Source organism: Hipposideros armiger, unplaced genomic scaffold (genome assembly GCF_001890085.2).
Source record: "Hipposideros armiger isolate ML-2016 unplaced genomic scaffold, ASM189008v1 scaffold_204, whole genome shotgun sequence".
Taxonomy (NCBI): Eukaryota; Metazoa; Chordata; class Mammalia; order Chiroptera; family Hipposideridae; genus Hipposideros; species Hipposideros armiger.
Genome location: NW_017731554.1, coordinates 904,702 through 926,156, shown reverse-complemented (window position 1 = coordinate 926,156; position 21,455 = coordinate 904,702). Strand labels below are relative to the sequence as shown.

At 35.5% G+C, this 21,455-nt stretch overlaps 1 protein-coding gene across 3 annotated transcripts in view; it reads right to left on the bottom strand.

The window, feature by feature from the left end:
- Window positions 1-1,103: 1,103 nt before the first annotated feature.
- The window catches only part of ZC3H12C (zinc finger CCCH-type containing 12C), a 64,793-nt gene continuing 44,441 nt past the window's right edge, over window positions 1,104-21,455 (bottom strand). For all 3 annotated transcript variants that reach the window (XM_019653662.1, XM_019653661.1, XM_019653660.1), the window contains exons 3-6: window positions 15,469-15,608; window positions 11,103-11,337; window positions 9,075-9,181; window positions 1,104-8,359 (exon numbers count right to left, since the gene is read on the bottom strand). In XM_019653662.1, the coding sequence (XP_019509207.1) occupies window positions 6,960-8,359; window positions 9,075-9,181; window positions 11,103-11,337; window positions 15,469-15,608 (1,882 nt within the window). In that variant the 3' untranslated portion in view covers window positions 1,104-6,959. The remainder of the gene's footprint in view (window positions 8,360-9,074; window positions 9,182-11,102; window positions 11,338-15,468; window positions 15,609-21,455) is intronic.

The window sequence follows — 21,455 nt, the reverse complement described above, 5'->3', positions numbered from 1 at the left end:
ACTAGGTCGGGGTGGGAGTGGAAGATGGGGGATAAACTACCAGCTCTAGCGAACACTGTAGCCTAATCTAATATTCTCCTAGATCCTCAGCCCAGCGTCTCCCACCTGATACTTATTTTGGATATGCGGAGTTCTCTGCCAACTACAGCTGAACATCAATAATCAAATCTGCTAATGGAGCTGAAATAAATTACCTCAAGCCATAAGATCCCAGGGTAAATTCAGAGGGTGCCAAAAAAAAATGTATACACATTTTAAGAAAGGAAAGCTGTGTTAAAATTGTAATACTCAGAAAAAAGATGAATACAAGTCATGTTTGACTTCCGCAATTACAAGAGGTGCTCAAAGTGGTTATCATCAGCGTCCAGACACTTCTGATTATGGCGAACTACTGCTTGAGCAACACTGACCAAAGTGTCCACTTGTATACATTTTTTTGGCACCCCCAATAATTTAAGTTAAATGGACAAAAGAATACCTGATAATGGCAAGTAGCAATTTTAGGAAAAAAAAAAAAACCAAGAAAAGCAAAAGTCTGAAAAGCAATGAAGGGGGAAAAAATTTTGCTACCTGAAATAAAATTGTTTCTTATATACTAACATAGAGCATGAGTATGTTAAATCATGAAGACCATTAATTAGACCATTTCGTAATTGTGACCATATCTGAAATGGAGTATTTCGAATTCCTAGGCGGTCATAAAAGAAGGGAAGTGGACCTACTTAGGGGAGGCATTAGTAAAATACTAAGCTTGATTCATGCAAGGACAGATGTAGAAAACTAGAAAGCTCTATATAATAAAGACCTCATCAGGTCGCAGGAAGTGACATAAAAACCTCAAGGCAAAGCTAGAAACAGCTTAAGTTAATCATTTATGGGGAATTATGAGAAAAAGAAGGCATGACTAGTTGTCTTTGTCATTAATTCCCAGTTTCCTATGACTTATTATGGCTCTAACACACTGATACTCAGCGCTTATCCTGTAGAAGACTCACATGCTCTTAAGCCGACTGCAGGCGTGCCATGGGACTAGACAAGGATGCTCTTATTTATTCAGCGTCTGTGCTGCTGCATGAGGTCCATTTCTTCATGAAACAAAAACAAACCACCAGAAGAAAAATGAATTTTTTAATTATTTTTTTCTCAGTGACAGAATCACATAGTTGTTTTGATACGATTTCCATTAGGTCTTTTAAAATACTGCTTTTTGGAGTTATAAAAATTCCATTACAGAAACACACAGAACAGACATAGGATAAATAGAATCACATCAGTTTATATCAGATGGTTTTTCCAAACATATTCTTTGACTATTTTCCAATAAGAAAAGTTTGAAGGATCAAATTGGAAATTCTATTATCATAAAACTATGGTTTGGGAGGAAGAAAACCTAAAAGGAAAAAACAAAATAAGTAACCTGGTTCACTCGCTATGCTGTGTCTCTGCAGAAGTTTGCATGTTTATGGGTATGTTGTATTAGCTAGGAAATTTATAATTAAAAAAAAAATCTAAGGAAATCTAAAACAGTCTTTATAAAAGCAAACCACTGCTCTTCAATGTCTTTTTCCCTTTGGACATAAGCTGCTTTAAGAAAGGGGTCAAACGCTTTAATGGACAACCATTTGTTATTCATCTGAAATATCTGGACAGAAAATTGGCAAATTTGATACATGGTTTAAAATGTGAAACGTTATAAATTTATCAAAGTAAATTAAAATATGCAGACATTTCTTTTTATTGCCAAATGGTCAAAACTTTACATTGTTTTTAAATCTGAAAGACTAAAGACCTTAGGGAAAAAGCCACTTCTGACACACAACAGTATTATTGTAACAGAAGTAAACAAGCAGATTAACAGATGGCATTCATGAAAAAAATTAAGTAACCAGTTACTGTTAAAAGCTAGAGTTGTATTCCAATTTTAAAAGTATAACTACATAAGTGGATGGTAATGTTCAAAACTAATGGAAATGATGTTACTGATGTAACTAACAACTTGTAAAGTACTGTGAGTGAACATGCTAAGCAGTGTGTACTTCCAGTGAATTTAAAACCACACATGATCATGTTAAGAGTATCTTTCACCAAGGACAGCCCTAAGGTAGCTAAAAAAAATCTACACTAAAGGTTTAGACAGAGAAAGCAGGGGATACACTTTGTTTCTTATAGAGTCACCATAAAGCAAACACACTCACATTATAGCTATAATTACACTAGTCACAGTTTTAACCTTACAGAATAAAGCTATAGTATGTGAAGTTACAATATATTTATCTTATTTAAAACCATTTTTAAAGAGCATATCTGTCATTTTTCAGAAGTCAAAAACCAGAAAAATGTAACTGATAAATGTAGTCTTTAAAATATTTTCTGGCTAATTGTATGCTAATTTTCAAAATATAACAGAATTTTTGGTCCATGAGGCCCTTAAGAAATAAAAGGTAGGTAAGGGATTCCTGTTTATCAATAGAAATACAAAGTTTATGAAAAAAATTTCAATACTTATTAAAACATCTTTTTACAGAATGTTTTTGTGGTTAAACATAAGAAATCCCTCTAATAAATAATGGGCGTAAGCAGGTTAAAAAGTAAGTGAATTAAGATGTTTTAATATGGCTATCTCACAAATTTCTTTTGAAGGCTATCAATAAAAGATTTTCTTTCAACAGCAACTGAAATACAATTACTTATTAACATATATCAGGATTTAATGCTTAATATGCCCGTTTTTCTTCCTCTAGAGCAGGGATTAGCAAACTGTGGCCCACTGGTCAAATTTGGCTGGCTGCCTGTTTCTATAAATAAAGTTTTATTGGCATACAGCCACACCCATTCATTTACATATCATCTGTGGCTGCTTTCATGCTGTAAGGGCAGAGGTGAAAAGTTTATAGAGATCACATGATTCTCAAAGCCTGAATTGTTTACTATCTGATACTGTACAGAAAGTTTGCCAACCCTTGCCCTAGAGGGTTTTTTTCCAGGCCAATCTAAAGTAGTGCATATGTTTCTCTACTTTTACTAACATTCTGATTTCTCTTATTCTAATGTATGTATATAGTTCATGTATTTTATACTTCATTTTATTTGTTGGTGTATAACTAGGAAACTCAACATCCTAGCTGAGTTCCCATGTTTAATATATTTGGAACACAAGCATTCTCTCTGGCCATAACCTGTTTGGGCGACTCGGGAAGTCTCTAGGAGTTGCATGAGCCACACACTAACAGAAAGGCCAGAAAACACATCTTATTTCATCTTGAATAAGGAAGCTGGCTGCCAAAACAGAATAACGAAAACCAAATATACCTTAGGGTAAATGCCATTCTATCAGGAAAAAATAGCTCAAGGGTTTTCAAAACACACAGACACACATACCCAGAGCTACCTTCCCACCTTTCAAAAACTAATAGCTACAACATAATCAAAGTATATTTGTTTTATAAATATATTACTGTCTATATACATATAGATACATCCATAAAAGACATGTTAAATAATTATCTGTATAATCAATACTACCTTAAGGTTTTTTTGTGTGTGCTTTAAAATTATACATTCTATTAAAATTATCAAAATAATTCTTTAAAAATACCAGGAATAGAACCAGTGAAGAGTTGCTTTCCATTAAAGTGGTTCTAAATCTTATCATTGGTCATCCAGACTCCAGACTTGGTCATCTACAACTCAAGGAAACAATTCAATTAAGGAAAAGTTAGCCATCAAAAGTCTAACACCTTCCCATTGTTAATAATTCATAACAAGTATGTCTGCATGTAGGTATATATAAAAATGCTCTTTTTAGTTATATTACATATTCTCATAAGTGAATTTTCATAAAAACAGAGTTTGAGTTTCTACCAGTATCAACTATTTCATACTGGTGTGCATTTCTTTCAAATGTTTAGGTCAATGACAAACTCTATCAGGATATAGAGATCATAAAAAGGAGACTGAAAACTTATCTGTCACATGCAAGAAAGGAGGAAATACTAAGGGCCAGTATTTGGCCAGGTGGGTACTATTCCCTCTGTACTAAGACACAGAGACAACGGAATGGCTAATTACTGTGTAAAGTACAGTCAGCTCTCAATTATTCAGGGTCAAAATATTCCAATGTGAATCCTTTCTCCTGGCAGGTTCATTACTTACTAACACACCTCTCTCTAGTTATTAGCAAGTCTGGTCAAGGATATGGTTAAGGTGAAAGTTTTGGCTAAAATCAAGGTTTAGAATCAGCTATGGAATTTAATTTAATAATGGATCCTTTTACTAATTGCTTTAGATAATTAAGAATTTGCTGTATCTAAAGTCTGCCAAATATCTGATTCTTAAGCTCTGAAAGCAACATTGGTGTTTCAAAAAAAAAAAGGAGCAGGGGGAACAAACTGTCCTCTTTGAGATTAGAAAATGGCTATATCTTAACTCACAATTAATTATACTGAAGGATTTCAGTGTGGGTAGTTCAGAGCTATTCACTCAGGACAGGTGGTGACAAGCTACACTATTTCCTATAGTCTAAAATCCATGACGCAATGACAAATAGTTAGCTAAAAACATTAGAAGGTCAAATTAAAGGTGTGATATACATTTCACCTAAGATCTCATTTAAATAAATTTAGTAAAATTTGGCAGGATCTTCAAATAATTAAAATGCTAAAATTAAGAAAACAGAAGCAAAACCTACATGTACAATTTAAAAATGATTTCATACTAAAACCAAGGCTTAGACTACGACTAAAATAAAAGGTACACCATATTTGTAAACCCATTTTTGGCACTGGTTTAGCGTCTACGTTTAAGCCTGTTCTACAAATAGTGACCAACAAAATCAAGGAGAATGATTTCACAAGTGAGTAGGGTCGCTCCCAGCCAGACACCACTCAGAATGGTTTGTATGGCATCATCCGTATTATTTCTGGGTACACGTGAGTGCCACACTCACCTCAAAAACAGCAATAATTGTGTAGAACACCACTTTCCTGAATTAAGTTTGCTGAACACGGTTCAGATTATTGGATATGTCAATATGCACAATGCTTTTTAGAAGCATTTACTGTATACCCAAATCCTACTTCATGCAACACACAGTGTCACACAAGTAGTGAAAATGTTATCCTAGTCAAAGGTGCTTGGACATTATTTTCAGGCAGCATTTTACCTTTATTTCAAGTTCACACTACATAAGTTTTAGGAGAAAGAAAATGCCAATAAATTTATTTAATATATTTTAATATATAAAACTAGGACAGACACTTTTATTTACCTAAATTATTACTTTAATTTTCTACCCTATTCTAGACGTCAATTTCACTTTAAAAATTAGCATTTAAATAAGGGATAAAATGTTGCCCAAAAGTCTAATCATAGTTACACATTTGTGTTTTAACTAGATCTACAAATCAAAATAGTTCTTATAGTTAAAAAGATACAATTTGTATCAACAGTAAAAGGTACTTTCTGGTTTTTCAGGGCTTTACTTCAAACTGTAGCATACGGAATAATCAGAATAACCAGGGCATCTAGGCAGACTACAGAAACAGATCAGAATAAGTCTGTTACACTATGTAAAATTCAAAAACTGGAGGCAACAGGGAAGCCATGTCGATCACACAACTGTCTGCCACTGATTGCAATATCTACCTTCTAACTGACAAAAATGAATTCGCATCTAGCAAAACCCATGACTTTGAAACCAGAAATATCCCTTACTAATACTAAAACAGACTTTAGTCTGTATCTAAAACTACACTATTTGTGGCAAGAATCTGGCCTTAATAATATAACAGGCCCCCCCAAATCTCTACCTTCAGGAAAATGGAAAATATACAGTATCTTACAAAAATTTTAAGTTACCATTTACAATTCCTCCATCACCATTTCCATAGTGCAGTATCAATAAATGTTGCATATCCTCAACACACAAAACCACCTCAGGCCAGCCTTGATAAATAGCAGGAAAGCTAAAGAGTATATTAAATATAAAAGTTGCATTGAGAATAATTAGATTCATTAAAAACAGGCAAGTACTGTGAAAGGGTTATTTTATCCAGTATTGTTGTGCCCCCAAACAAAAAGACAAACACATTAAAAATGCAGGTCAATGGAAATCTAGGAATTCAATTCCATCTCTACTATCTAGAAGCACATCATGGCTGGATAACAAGCTCTAAACTGTAACAGTTACGGCTTTTGCCTTATTCATAAAAGAAAAAAAAATGGAAACAATTTTTTCCATTGATTGCATCTGCTTTCCTTTAAATCAACCATATTAAATTAACTAATTACTCAACAGACAAAAAATCCAAACAAAAATAAAACAATGAAAAGTGCCATATTGTAAATCATTCTTATACTGTTACCCATTTCAACATAAACTGGTAACTTACATTTTGTTTAAAATATAAAGTCAGTGCTGTAGTATATCTTTGTTTCTATAAATAATGATTATAGCACAAAGAAGCCCACTTTCCCCAAATAAAAATAACTTAAAAAGCTGTAAAAGATTCCAATTAAGCTTGGCTTGAAAAAATAGTCTGCTAGGTCTAGTCAAATGTTCAACATTCTGAAGGTACTGTAATTGCTTGAAATTGATAGAGAAACACCAAGTTAATAAAACATGAAATAAGGATAAAAAGTGCGGCATATAAACCCCTGATGCACCAAAGATTAATATCAAAGATCACAGATACATCTAATAAATCAAACTGGAAAAATTTCCAGCCAAGGATACAGCTTTAAAAAGGAAATGTTAAAAAAAAGTTTGAATGTAAAGCAATCCTGTGATACTTCCACTATGTGGGGCTATACATACAGATTCCATGATACAGTATTTCACATAAATGGATACTATATAACCTCCTTGCTGAGAAGGAGATCACATGTGCTATTGTAGCAAACCTCCCTCAGCATTTGAGCTGAACAAAAAACTACTAAACACCACAAAGATGCATCATCTTTCAATAACCCAGCTGTGATTTCTCCACTAAAATGGCTGCAGCTAGCTGCTGGGCATCCGTCATGTGAGGGTTCCTTTTCATGACAATTCTCACAAGGTCAGGTGGGAAGATGTTGCACAAGTTGATGTAAATCTTTTCTCGGCTGTCTGGATACCTGGGCGGGTCTTGGGGCAGCCCGCAGTACGGTATTCGCCACGTGGGCTCCTGCTGCTCAGGCAGGCTCTGGAAGGTGAACTGCTCATAGCACGGCTGTGTGGAGTTATCCGGCAGGGAGTACGTCTGCCGATAGCCATACGCATCAATCCCGTAACTCTGCCTGTCCCAACTGCCCAGCCCTTCCTGGCGGGAGTAAGGCTTTCTTTGTCTTGAAGGAGAACTGTCATACAGCCGAGAGTCAGAAATGCTGTCTATTCTTGTGGCCACTAAGGACCGCCCGAGGTGTGGTGCCTTCGAGTGTGCTGAACTTGGGGGAGAGGGGTAATCGCCAGGACAACTGGCCCGGGCTCCCACAGCTGGGTGCTGCAGGTGCATAGCCAGATGTGGAAGAGGAGGCTTGTGATGGTACTTTGGTTCTTCATGACTGTAACTTTGCACTCTGGTTAAGGGGTCATGGAAATTCTGCAGGAAGGGTTGGGAATTAAGGCGGCTGTGAGGGTGCATGTGTTGACACTTCAAATTCTCTTCCAGTTGTGGGTCAGGGGAACTGACATAGGACCGGTCATTGTACCCCACATATGAGTCACTGCTCCCACAGCTCATGCTCCCTTCACTGCTGCAGTCAGAGGCTACAGAACTTATCCTGTAATCTGTGTCTAAGGAGAAACGCCTTTCAGGACTTCGTGGGCCTGAGATACTCAGATTCGAATATGCATTCAACATGGAATAATATCCAATGTCAACAGGTGAGTCACATTTGGGATACTGTTCATAAGGCATTGGCGTGCCATGATTTTTGGTTGCCATCATCATTGGAGGATACTGTCCCCCCTGTGGTCTTTGATCCTGAGGTGGGAAATGAACTCCAGATGGAAGGCCATTGCTTAAAGATGTAGTGCTTTGGGGTTTTGCAGTAGAAGTGGCCGGTATACTAACTAAGGAAGGTACAGACCTGGTTTCCAACTTGTTTTTGGTGGGAAGCTTCTCCTCTAGGTCTTGGTAGACTTGAGTCCTTATGCTTGGATCCGACTGCCTCTTTGGAGCACCTCGTTTGACGTCGGAAGTGCTATCAGCCTTAGTGCTGCAGGGAACACTGTTGCTTTTCACCAGTCCTCCTTCGTTTGCAGTTTTGGCGGCTGTATTTCTAGACATGGCACGAAGTTCATCAGCCACTGACCGCTGAGGCTGACTGCCCCTTTCAGGGTGATAATATTTGCACTTGTGTCCATAGGTACACTTCTTTCCTATGAAGAGTGAAATTAATTAGGCAAAGGAGCACACACCAGCAGATCCTGAAAACTCAGTTTGGCACTATTATTTTGTGAAAGAAATAAAGGCAGAAATCGGAGATATACTGAGTGTGACTCTGTTCCTTACTTTTAAGAAATACCACCTTTCAGTCTTTCCACTTCAGTACTATTAACAGCAAAAAGGAAGATGGCCCAATGATTAATAATCACCTTCAGAGTTTTTGGCTAACAGCCTATGCCCTCATTTCCTACCTGCCTCTTCTCTTCCAGTAGGACTTTATAATCAGGTCGGACATTCTGTTTTGAAAAAAAAACTGCATTGCTGTAATGTGATAAAACCATGCTAATCTACATACTTATCACATTACAGTAATAAGTTGCTTTTTTTTCAAAACAGAATGTTTTGTTTCAAATGTTTCAAAACAGAACTCCAAATTTTTATCTACGTGAATGAAATATAACTTCATGTAGAATGAACTACCTGAGTTTTTGGAACTGTGTGTTAATTCAGGGAGATGCATTTGCATTGAACCCAGTTAGGTAAAAATAATTATTTTTTCATGTCTAAGATGTTTTCTTAAATTTAATTACAATCAAAAGAACTACATACTATGCCATCCAAAATTTAAAATGTTTCTTTTTATTAACAAAAATTTGACAACATATTGTGTTCTAAAGGCATATATTAAATACTCATAAAGAAAGTTACCATATGGACAAGGCTGCTTTTTGTGTTCGGGAACAATAGGTTTCTTCCTCAGAAAATTATCCAGGCTTGGGCCATGTCTGCCAAGAGGGTCATCAGGGGGCATGAACCTGTCGTGGAAAAAACACAAAATTGTACCTAAGTAGGAGGCTGATAATTTAATTCTAAAGACAGTGTAAATATTTATTACTCTAAGGTATTTTTTTTTTTACAATTTCAACATTTATAGGATAAAAATATCAGTGCACGAAGTTCTTTTTTTCTTAATGAAAACAAAATGTTTCAAGCTGAACTCATTTAACTCTAATTAAGTTTTGAGCCTAGCATGTTCCAATTATTTCTTCCTTCCTCTCAGTCTTGGGATTTTGTAAGGACTTCAGAAAACGATCACAGTGACATTTTAGGAGAGTTCTATAAACATCGATCTTGTGAAGTGCTACGAAGCAGGTGGGGAGTGAGAAGGCAGCTGAGAAAGAAGGGAGAGGTGGCAGAAGAAAGTGAAGAGAAGGCAGAAACTAACAACACCTGGTATGTGTCAGACAGTGTGCACACATCTCTTTTCATCCTAGATGATCCCTGAAGTATCAGCTCCATTTTCAGATGAATACACTCTTCTAATTTAGGCTTAGATGAATTCAGTTATTTTTATCTAAGTTCACATGGCGTAGTCAAGATTCAATTAAGTCTAACTCCACAGTCCATTCTCTTCCCACTCTACTAAGGTCCTTCTCAGCTGAGATAGAAAATGTCTTAAGGAAATACACTTATTATTTTGGATGGACTGTTCAATGAAAGCAAGAATTCATGGCATGCATAATGAAAAGCAGTTATGATTGAAGAGTTCTGCTACTAGTTACATCACTGAACTTGAAATAAACTAAGTATTTACCCATAAAAAGTGAATAATGTATGACCTCTTAAGGGAACGTCAACGTGGCTGAGTAATAACACTTAGCAAATGTAGTGTTTAATATTAATATAAAAACAATATGGGAATGTTAAAAGTTTAAAAATAGAAGATAGTCACTCAATCCTACAATCTTAATACAATTATTTTCAACTTATGTGTTGCATTTTAGTCATTTTTCTGTACGCATACACAATTTTAAGAACACAGATTTTATGCTTTATCTTTTAAACGTTTTTCCATGTTTCTTAATAGCTTTTCATAATCATAATTCTGAACAGCTGAATAATATTCCACTAAGAGATGTATTGCAATTGAATTGATTTCTCTATTGTACCTTTACTTGCCTTTAGATTCTTGCAATTATAAGTAATACAGAAACAAACATATTTGGTCTTTTTTTTCCCCATTATATATTCCAAAAAATGAGATTATTGGATTGAGAGGGTATATGTATTTTCAAGGCTTCTGCTAAACCTTGCCAAACTGTATATTAGTTTTATTACATCTTTAACAGCAAAGGCATGTGTAAAAATATTTTTATCAATTAAATGGATGAAAAAGATATATATACTTTGTAGATTTAGTCTTCATTTTGATTATCAACAGGTGAACTTTTTCCACGTATTTATAAATATGCTTCTTAGGAAACATGCTTGTGCATGTTATTTGTCCATTTATCAACTTAATCATAACTAGTCTTACATTGGTATAACATTTTAAAAAATCATATATATAAAATATATTTAAGTAAACTATCAACGGTCTATAAGTAGATTTTTAAAGGTAGTGTGCTGGGGGTTTGATATGTTCAAAATCTGCATTCTCTGAAGACAGAACTTCTCCTCCTGTCAGTCATTACAGGTTACCCAGACAGAGCCTTAGAGACTTGCTCTATGGGAGACCTGTAGGGAGGGGCAGGGGCCTGTCACTCACACAGGGCCTGCTGAGCACGCCTGCAGTTTTTCTGACTCCCACTGAGGATTAGTGGAGAAATCAGTTGTTGGAAGAAACCTGTCTCAGGTCTGGTCTGTGACAAAAAGAGGGGGCATCTATAGCAGCTGCCAGTGATAGTTATATTTTCAGGAAAACAGTATTACTTGTAAGTAAATGGTGTTACTTACTTGTCATTGACAAATGAATACATTAATAATCGCTCATCTATGAACTTCTTCCATTCTGGTTTTTCATTAGCCAAATCCCTGTAGTTATCATTGGACACAATTATACCATCTGACTCGAAAGCCAGCTTCACGATGAACCGGTCATCATAGCATACCACTCGCCTCCCCTGGACTCGCCGGGATGGTGTAAACACAAGGATTTTCTCCTTCTCTAATTTACGAAGAATTTCTTGATCTGCAGGGTAAAATTTCGGGAATAAATACATACATAACACATACAGCAACTTTCATACAACGATGTGAGCTTTTACAAGATAAACTGGATATATATAATCATTTAGGGATTATGACTTATAGTTTGTAGATATAGCAAATTTGTAACTCCCAGTAATATTTTTCCTTCAGGATTTTCAATAATAAAGGCTTTAAAATAGTCCCCCAAAAGTGAACTAAAAAAAAACAACATAAAAATTTAAAATTTCAAACACATAAAACTTAAACACATCTGAGCAACTTCTGACTTTCATTCCATCAAGTTTCTGCTTGAGCTGGAGCCATCAGCACTACCACTGTGAACACAGCTTCTTACACAATCTTAGCACAATGCTGTTGTAACACAACAGCTGTGTGGATGCCGGTGTGGGCAACAGATTCTCCCCGCCCCAGGTTTATTTATTTTATAGTTCTGTTTTTCTGACTAGTGGATGTGATGGTGGGAGAGTTTGAGAAGAAAACAGTAGAGGGTTGAAATAGCAAAGGGAAATAGCAAAGTCTTAAAATGCAGCATTTCAAAGAGAAAGGAGTTGGTGAAGTCAGAACTGCTGTTGTGGACATGGCTGTTGTGTTCTGTGTCCTTTCCTAGGAAACCTGTGGTAACCAGTGCCAGCATTCCTGTGGGGGGTTAGACTGAGTGAATAAAAGATTAGAAGTGATTATGTGGAGAAAATAGCCATAGATAAGAAAAGGATAGAGGAATGCTCACTGTGTCTTGATTGGCATACTCTTACTCCACTCCATAACTCTACTGACTTGTTTAGTGGTTTAGAAAAAAAGGTGCTGGACTTCATATTTTGATTAATAACAATTCTCTCTCAACCATCCCTTCTTCCTACTTTTGCTCTTCCATGCCGTCTTCCCACTATTGTAAATTCTGGCACAGAATGCCAGGTATAAGCTGACAGATACCATCAATTAATTAAAAAAAAAAAAAAGGCTTACTACTTTTCAATGCTTATTAACTTGAGTTATTGATTTTTTAAAACTCTATCTCTTCAGCAGACAATTACTACATGCCTACCCTATGGTGTGTACTATGCTAAGTGTCGATGGCCACCAAGATTAAGAATGACCTCTTCTCAAGGAGGTCTCAGGTATTGGATTGGATAAACGTGAACTAGGTCAGCAAGGTTGTAATTGCCACAACAGAAGTATGCGCAGGGCATGAGGTAAGAGGGAATGGAACAGCAATATGGGTCAACTAGCTCCAATACTGGCACATGGATTTCATGATGTTCCTGATGAAGGGCTTCATTAAAACCAGAACTTGGGTTTAGAAAAGCAGCAGAGAAGAAGTGGAAGAAATGTGGGTAAAACCAACAAATCATGGATAAATCTCAGGTTCTGCTACTTTCTAGATATGTCAGTCAGTCTTTTTGAGCCTGTTCTTTCAGTCCTCAGATGCAGGTGATAGGCTGTAAGCAGCTAATGAGTAATTATGCATAACAGCACCTAGCACAGTGCCTGGAAGGCTCTCAAAAAACTGTGTTCTTCAATTTAATTTTGTTTAATAGATTTATGTAATTGTTGATTGCTTTTAAAAATCACAGAAAACCAATACAAAATCAAAAGCCCAGTCTCAACTATAGGATTTGTAATCATGTAATTATTTTGCGTGTTCCCCTCCCTGATAAACATTTTGAGGGCAGGAGCCATGTTTCATTTATCTTTGTATCTATCACACTCCACACATCAGTAGATACTCAATAAATGTGTGTGGAATGAATACACGAGCTACTTAATGTATATTCTGAGATCTTCCAGTTTATTTACTGTATATGCTCATAAATAATCCATGGCACCTTTTCTGTGGGAGCGTTTACTCATATATGATGGATCTTTATGCAAGGGGTTGGAGGAGCAAGTGTGGTGGCCTACCAGTCATCATCACCTTACTTAATTTGCATTCTTTAATAGCTAATGAACAAAAACCACTGGGATAATTCGTGATAACTAATTAGCTGATAACTAGTTAGGATAAATAATCCTAACTTAAATAAATATGGGTTCAGTATAGCTAGTAAGTTAACTGAATCTCTAGTTCCTAGCACAGTACCTGATACATAGCTTTGTTCGTGCTTGTTAAATATTTGTTAAATCAATGGAAGCATCGCAAAAGCACTAGTTTGAACCTATATCTGAGAATTTTAAAATACTTCTTATCAAGTTTCTTTTTTTGGTACAGTGAAAAAATACTGGACTATTCAATTTACCAGGTATTATCTGGTTGAGGGTTTTAATCAAGAGAATTACTATCCTGGGGAGAAGAAAATACCTAGCAACTGTCTGACAGTACTTGTCTCCAGACTTGACATGCTGGTAAATTAAACTTGGACACACCCCACACTGTGTATTATCATTTTCCCTTCCTCTTGATCTCATATTCCTTTTTTGGGCAAGAATCTTTCCAGTCATTTACATGTTTAAATATTGTTTTTTCTTTTCAAGTTTATTTTTCTCCCCGATTATTAAAGCAGTTTAAGTTGCCTATATCAAATTTAAAGAGGAAAAGTACTAGGCAGCAATACACTCCAGCTGGAATTTACTGTTATATGGTGTAAGATAAGAGAGATAACACCTCATAAAGCCATGACCCAGAGGCAATTACTGTTTGGCATATTCCCTTCTAGTAATTTTCTGTGTATTTTTTTTCTTTCCATTGTTGATACATGTATGTATATACATATAAAACCTGCCTTTTATGTAAAAAAGCACTTCCTCAGATCATTAAAAATTCTGCCTAAATATTCTAATACATATTCTATTCTAGCAATATATACTAATTTATTGAACTATTCTTTTAAAGAATGTAGAGTTTGGTTCCTTTTTTTTCCTATTGTAAGTAATATAGTACGGAATATCTTTGTGGCCATAAACCTTTGCTTGTACCTCTGCTTATTTTCTGGGGAATTATTCCTAGAAGGGGAAGGAGGAGGTCCCAAGAGTATTAACACTTTAAGACCAAACTGTTCCAAAAAGGTTGTAATGTTTATACTTCCACAGTACTGTAGGAGTAACTCCCTCAGGGCATTGAGTATTATCAGTTTTTTTTCCAATCTCTGTTAATTTGATGGGTGAAAATAACACTTGTTTAAATGTACATTAATTACTAAGGAGGTTGAATAAATGTTGATATCTGGCACTCGCATCCTTCTGTGAGTGGTCTGTTTCTACCATGTTACCATTTATGTACTGGGGAGATCTTTGTTTTATTAATGTGTATGACCTCTTCATTATGCTAAGGACATGCATTTGTTGTTTATTTGTTGTGTTCTTTCCTTAGGTAAATAAAAATATTTCTTATTTTTAAGAAAGTTTCTCCAAATACAGAAGTTTAAATTTTGATGCAATTAAACTTATCTTCCACCATAGTTTCTTCTAAAAAAATAATTAAATCTAGATAGGTCTTCCCCAGCCATTCAATTAATTGTTAATGTTGGAGGTACAGAGAGGGGTGAGAATGGTTAGATGTTGATAGACAATCACTTAAGCAAAATGTTAAGCAACAATAATTAACACTTACAGATGACACCTTTGCCTGAAACTCATACATTCAGAAATCACAAAATAGTGCAAAATGCAGATACTTTATTGGGATCAAGTCATTTTCTTCTACTTGACACCAGACAGCATATCCTGAATCTCACAGATCCTTTTTGATCTGCAGCCACTATAATTTCCTTGTCACCTAGTCTAATTTCTTACAGCAGATGAGAAGATTGGGGTCCAAAGAGATTCAGTGTGTTGCTCAAAGTCCTATGGCTAGTAAACGGCAAAGCCTGATTTGAATCTGGGTCTTGTGACTCCTAGCATGTCTCTAAAGGTCAAAAATCTACAAAATTTTAAGTAAAAAGTTTCCAAATTAAAAATAAAAACTGGCTCATGTAGCAAGAATTACTGTTTAGTTAACACAATCAGATAGTTTTTAAACTTGAAAATAACTTTAATGTCCTACCCAAGACAATGTGTCAGTCACACAGACTGAGTAAACAGAAACAGATTAACATACTGTTCAATAAAATACCTGACAGTGCCGGATACCTGCATAGGTATATATGTAGGCTAAGAACAAATAGCTAACAAGACTTACCTGTAATGAGAGCATCAGGTCGGGACTGCTCTTTTCTCCAAGCAGGAACAAAAACTGTAATGTCTTTGTGGCCTCTTTCCAAAAACCAATCCACTGCCAATTTTATTCCTCGGCAGGAAAATACTTCTTTATTTCCATGGCTGAAAGATTATTTTAGAACACTTAAAACACAGCAAAACCTAAATTTAACTTAATCAATTTAAATTTGTAAACAGAAATGATCACATATTACAACAGTACTAGGAGACTTTAAATCTAAGATGGAGTTGAGTAGCTCAGAGAAACATTAAAATAATCTAGGAGTTAAAAATCTGTGAGGAAAAAACATAAGAAAATTGGGATGATTATTGCATGGAGAATAAAGAAAAGTGATTTTTCAAATGTAAAGTTGTAAAGGTTAACTAGTCAGGAAGATACATGCACTTTTTGAGCAGGATGGGAAGAAAGAAAGGGGGCCTCAAGCACAGCAAGAATAATTTCAGTCAAATGTAAAAATGAAGTCACATAGAAAAAAATCTGTAAAAACAGTGGAATGGAATACTTATGAGTTTCAAAAAAATCCTTCTCAAGAGTTATTATCATATTTTCAATATGATTACAGCACAAAATCTGCAGGTGACCAATGTAAAACAACGTACACACATGCACTAAAAGGAAAAATATGTCCCCAGTGCTTTTAATCTCATACAAGAAACACTTTCCATGTCCTTCAATGAAAAGACACCTGGTTTCTATTTAACATTATTGTGCTGGACAAAGATTAACGATGATAAAAGGGCATCCAAAACTGGATTAGCAGTTTTAGTGCCTAAAAGAAAATGTTCAACTAAGAATGTAGTCATTCAACAAATATTTATCTAGCACCAGGATCTGCTGGTGCACTTTAACCTAACAATTCAAAATAACACTTAATCGAATGTTTTTAAAGAAACAGTCTTCTGCTTTGAATGCAATAAATTACATTCTTTTACATTTAAGCTCTGGAGGTTCCATTTCTTATCTATAATGAAGACAGATATTCTTTACTTTTTACAGCTAAGGAGGACTGAATGAAATAGGTAGGTAAATGCTTTGTTAACTTTTAGCACAAATCAAACTTTAGGTATATGAATATATTGTTCTAGTGGTCCCCAGAGAAACACTAGAACCATCTAAATATAACTAATCATTTAGGGACAAAACAGAAGTAGACACCTTCTTTTACAGATATTGAAGACTATAAATGCAAATCAGAGAGACTGTTTATGGTTCCTTACACCCATGCTAATGACCTGGAACAACGTTAGAGGTAAAATCAGACATATTGCAAGTCAGTGAAAGTGAAAGAGATAAGGGATAGGGGAGGTTGAGGTCACATTTTCTAGGTAAGAAGGGCTATCTGATAGCCTCACCAATGCCCCAGCAAATGATGCACACTGATGTTAGGTTTCATGGAAAATACATATTTAATCAGTCTTCTGAAAAACTATAGAAAATGACGGTAGCATTTCTTGAGAGAATATACAGTAATACCTTGGATTGCAAGTAACTTGGTTTGCGAGTGTTCTGCAAGATGAGCAAACATTTCTAATACATTTTAACGTGGTAAATGAGCAATGTCTTGCAATACGAGTAGTTTGTTTCTGGGACGAATTATGCTCGCAAAACAAGCTATACACTATTCCTAAATACAAAAACTCAACTTGCTAAAACCTAAGTCTTTTATTTTACATTAATGCTTTAAAATCTAAGTGTATTACTATTTGCTGCTAGTCATTAATGACATTTGGTTTACTGAGACTTGAACATTTAACAGCTTCTGGCTCTAAAAGACAACTGCATAAGCATTTCCTTCCCAGTGACTTTACCTGGTAAAGGCAACTGCCACGTTTTACTGTAGGAACAGAAGATTCCATCTTTTAATTAAAAGAGCTTTCATAAAACGTGGGTAAACAGCAAACATGAGACTCTATACATGATATTCTATACATGATAAAACAGGATATTATACCATGCAATACTAACAATAAAGGTTGTTCTCATTATCTTCTTCTTCCCCTCTGTCCCACAACCCCACACTCCCATCCCACAAAACCTCACAGGCAGAAAACAAGAGGATGAAAGGTGCCACACTACGAATGGTAAATAGAATCATAAAAAACAGCCTGGGTTTCTGAGCAGATGGACCCATATCTATCTCTGATCTTGTTATTTGAGAAATAATACCCCATTTGCTTAAGAAACTGTAGTCAAGTTTTTATTTGCAGGCAAACACATCCCTAATGGCCACATTAGTCATAAACCCCCCAAAATTGACAAAGCTCTATTAATATCAGAAAAAATAAAGCAAAAAATTATTAGGGATAAAAAATTACACAGATGTAAAAATGTAACAATTCATAAGGAATCTATAATTGTGAACTCACTCTCCATATGAGTAATGCAAAAGATCACAGGAGTACTAGAAGAAATTAACAAATAAATCCACAATTACATAAGTGACAGATGAAGTAGAAAAAACTTAGCAAGACTGCAGATGACTGGATCAATTACAAACTTTGGCTAAAGGACATATGCAAAACCCTGTACAAAATTAGCAAAGAGAAAACTCTTTTCAAGAACATATAAAAGATTGATAAAATTAGCTATGTACTAGGCCACATCATAAATCTGTATCATACAACATCAAAATTACAACTAAACTACAGAATAATCACCACTGAGAATTGCCTAAAGTCTAGATGAACAGAAGTCCTATAACTAAGGATATATAGAAGAAACCACACCAAAACTGGTCGGAGGGGTGGAGACATGGAACGGGCTGGTCCCACACCTGAGTGGGTGGTTAAAAATCAGGAAGGATATCTCGGCTGTGGAGGTCCCTCCTGAGATGTGAGGGGTCTGAGTCCCCTCTACAGGCTCCTCAGCCCACGGTTCCAGTGCTGGCAAGAGAAGTCCATAAACCTGCTGGCTGTGAAAATCAGAGGAAATTGTGGCTGAGTGAGATGGAGGGCTGCTGGAGTCTCATTCCTCTTAAAGGGCCTGTGCACTGACTTATTCCCTGATGAACTCACTGGCTCTGAGATGCAGGGTTGGGCCAACAGCTTGAAAGGCTCAAGCCAAAAGCAAAGATTCACCAACAACAGAGGGCACACACAACCCACACAAGGGACACATCTGGAGCACCTGGCTCAGGTGACTAGGGACACCCTGCCACTGGGCTCCAAGGGACACCTACTACACAAGACTACTCTACCAAGATTAAGAGACAATAGCAGCTTTACCTAATACACAGAAACAAATACAAGGAGGCAGCCCAAAAGGGGAGATAAATAACATGTCCTAAATGAAAGAACAGAACAAAGCTCCAGAAAAAGAGTTAAACAAAATGGAGACAAGCAATCTACCAGATGAAAAGTTCAAAGCACTGGTTATATGGATGCTCAATGATCTCAGTGAGGACTTCAGCAAAGAGATAATAAACATAAAAATGGAGAAAGAAAACACAAAAAAGAATCAGTTGGAAATGAAGCATACAATAACTGAAATGAAAAATATATTAGAGGGAATCAACAGTAGATTAGATGAAGTAGAGGACTGAATCAACAATTTGGGAGGTAAGATAGCAGAAAACACCCAATCAGAACAGCAAAAAGAAAACAAATTAGAAAAAATGAGGGTAGTTCAAGGGGACACTGGGATATCAAGCATACCAACATTCGCATCTTAGGGGTTCTAGAAGAAGAGAGAGAGCAAAAAGTTGAAAACCTATTTGAAGAAATAATGACAGAAAACTACCCAAACCTGGTGAAGGAAATAGACATACAAGCCCAGGAAGTGCAGAGTCCCAAACAAGATGAACCCAAGAAGGCCCACACCAAGACACATCATAATTAAAATGTCAAAGGTTAAAGAAAAGAACATCTTAAAAGCAGCAAGAGAAAAACAGTTAGTTACCTACAAGGGAGCTCCCATAAGACTGGCTGTCAGCTGATTTCTCAACAGAAACTTTGCAGGCCAGAAGGGGCTGATGCAAAATATTCAAAATGATGAAAAGCAAGGACCTACAACCAAGATACTCTGTCTACCCAACCAAGCTACCATTTAGAATTGAAGGAAAGATAAAGAGCTTCCCAGATAAGAAAAAAAACTAAGATTTCATTACCACCAAACCAGTATTACGAGAAATGTTAAAGGGTCTTCCTTAATAAGAATAAGATGATCAAAAATATAAATAATAAAATGGTAATAACTACATATTTATCAACAATTACTTTAAATGTAAATAGGTTAAATGCTTCAATGAAAAGACACAGGGTGGCTGGATGGATAAGAAAAGAAGACCCTTACATATGCTGCCTACAAGAGACTCACTTCAGATTGAAAGACACACAGACTGAAAGTAAAGGGATGGAAAAAGATGTATCATGAAAATGGGGGGAAAAAAAAAAAGCTGGAGTAGCAATACTTACACCAGACAAAATCAACTTTAAAACAAAGGCTATAAGAAGAGACAAAGAAGGACCCAGTAATTCCACATCTGGGTATTTATCTAAAGAAACCCAAAACATGAATTTGAAAAGACATATGCGTCCATGTGTTCACTGCAGCATTATTTACAATAGCATAGGTATGAAGCAACCTAACTGTCCATCAATAGATGAATGGATAAAAAATAAGTGGTGCAAACATACAATGGAATATTACTCAGCCATAAAAACGAATGAAATCTTGCCATCTGCAACAACATGGATGGACCTGGAGGGTATTGTGCTGAGTGGAGTAAGTCAGACAGAGAAAGACAAGTGCCATCTGATTTCACTTATATGTGGAATCTAAAGAACAAATAAACAAAACAAACAAACTCATAGATAGAACATTTTGATGGTTGCCAGAGGGGATGGGGGTTGGGGGGATGGGTGAAAAAGGCAAAGGAATAAGTACAAATTGGTAGTTACAAAATAGTCACGGGGATGTAAAATATAGCATAGAGAATATAGTCAATAATATTGTAATAACTATGTAGTCAGATGGGTACTAGATTTATTGACGTGATCTCTTCATAAGTTATAGGAATATCAGTATGTTGTATATCTGAAACTAATAATACTGTATGTCAACTGTAATTGAAAAATAAGTTATTTAAAAAATCTGTATCATACTGATAATATTCTATGACAAATTATTACATTGAAGATATAAGGTTCTAGTTCAAAAATTAGTGTTGCTATCCACCAGCAAACCAATTAAAATTTCAATTTAAAAAAAGATCCCATTTATAACAGTAACAAGAACTAAACAAGTCTAAAGAAGAAAAGATATGGAAGAGATTTATAGAGAAAATCAAAATTGAAAACCTGTATTAAAGAGCATAAGAGAAGACCTCAATGAAAGGAACAATATACCATTTTCATGGATGGTAAGGCTCAATTTACAAATATAGCAATTCTCAAATTAATATGTAGTACACTACAATTCCAATAAAAATCCTCAAAGGGCTTTTTATGGAATGTTAGAAGCTGACCCTAAAACTAATATGGAAAAACAGAAAGGCAAGAATAGTTAAGCAATTTTGAAGAACAAAACAGAAGGAACTTCTCTACTAGCTATCAGTACTTAGTATAACACTACAGAAATCCAATCAGTGTTATATTGGTACAGGCAAAGATAAAAAAACAAAAACAAAAACAGAAAAAATGCAACAAAAAAGAGTCTAAGGTGATACACACGTGTATAGAAATGATAAAAGTGACATCACAAATCAATGAAGAAAAATATTAGGGCAACTGGTTATTTACATGGAAATTGTATTTTTATCTCATACTATACACAAAAATAAATTAATAGGTCAAAAATTTAAATATAATACTGTAAAACTTTTAGAAGAAATTATAGGAGACATTCACATCAGGATAGGGAACTACTTCTTAATTAAGACAAGCAACCTATTCTATATCAAGGAAAAGACTGATACACTGAGGCACATAGAAATTCTTTATGCAAGACTC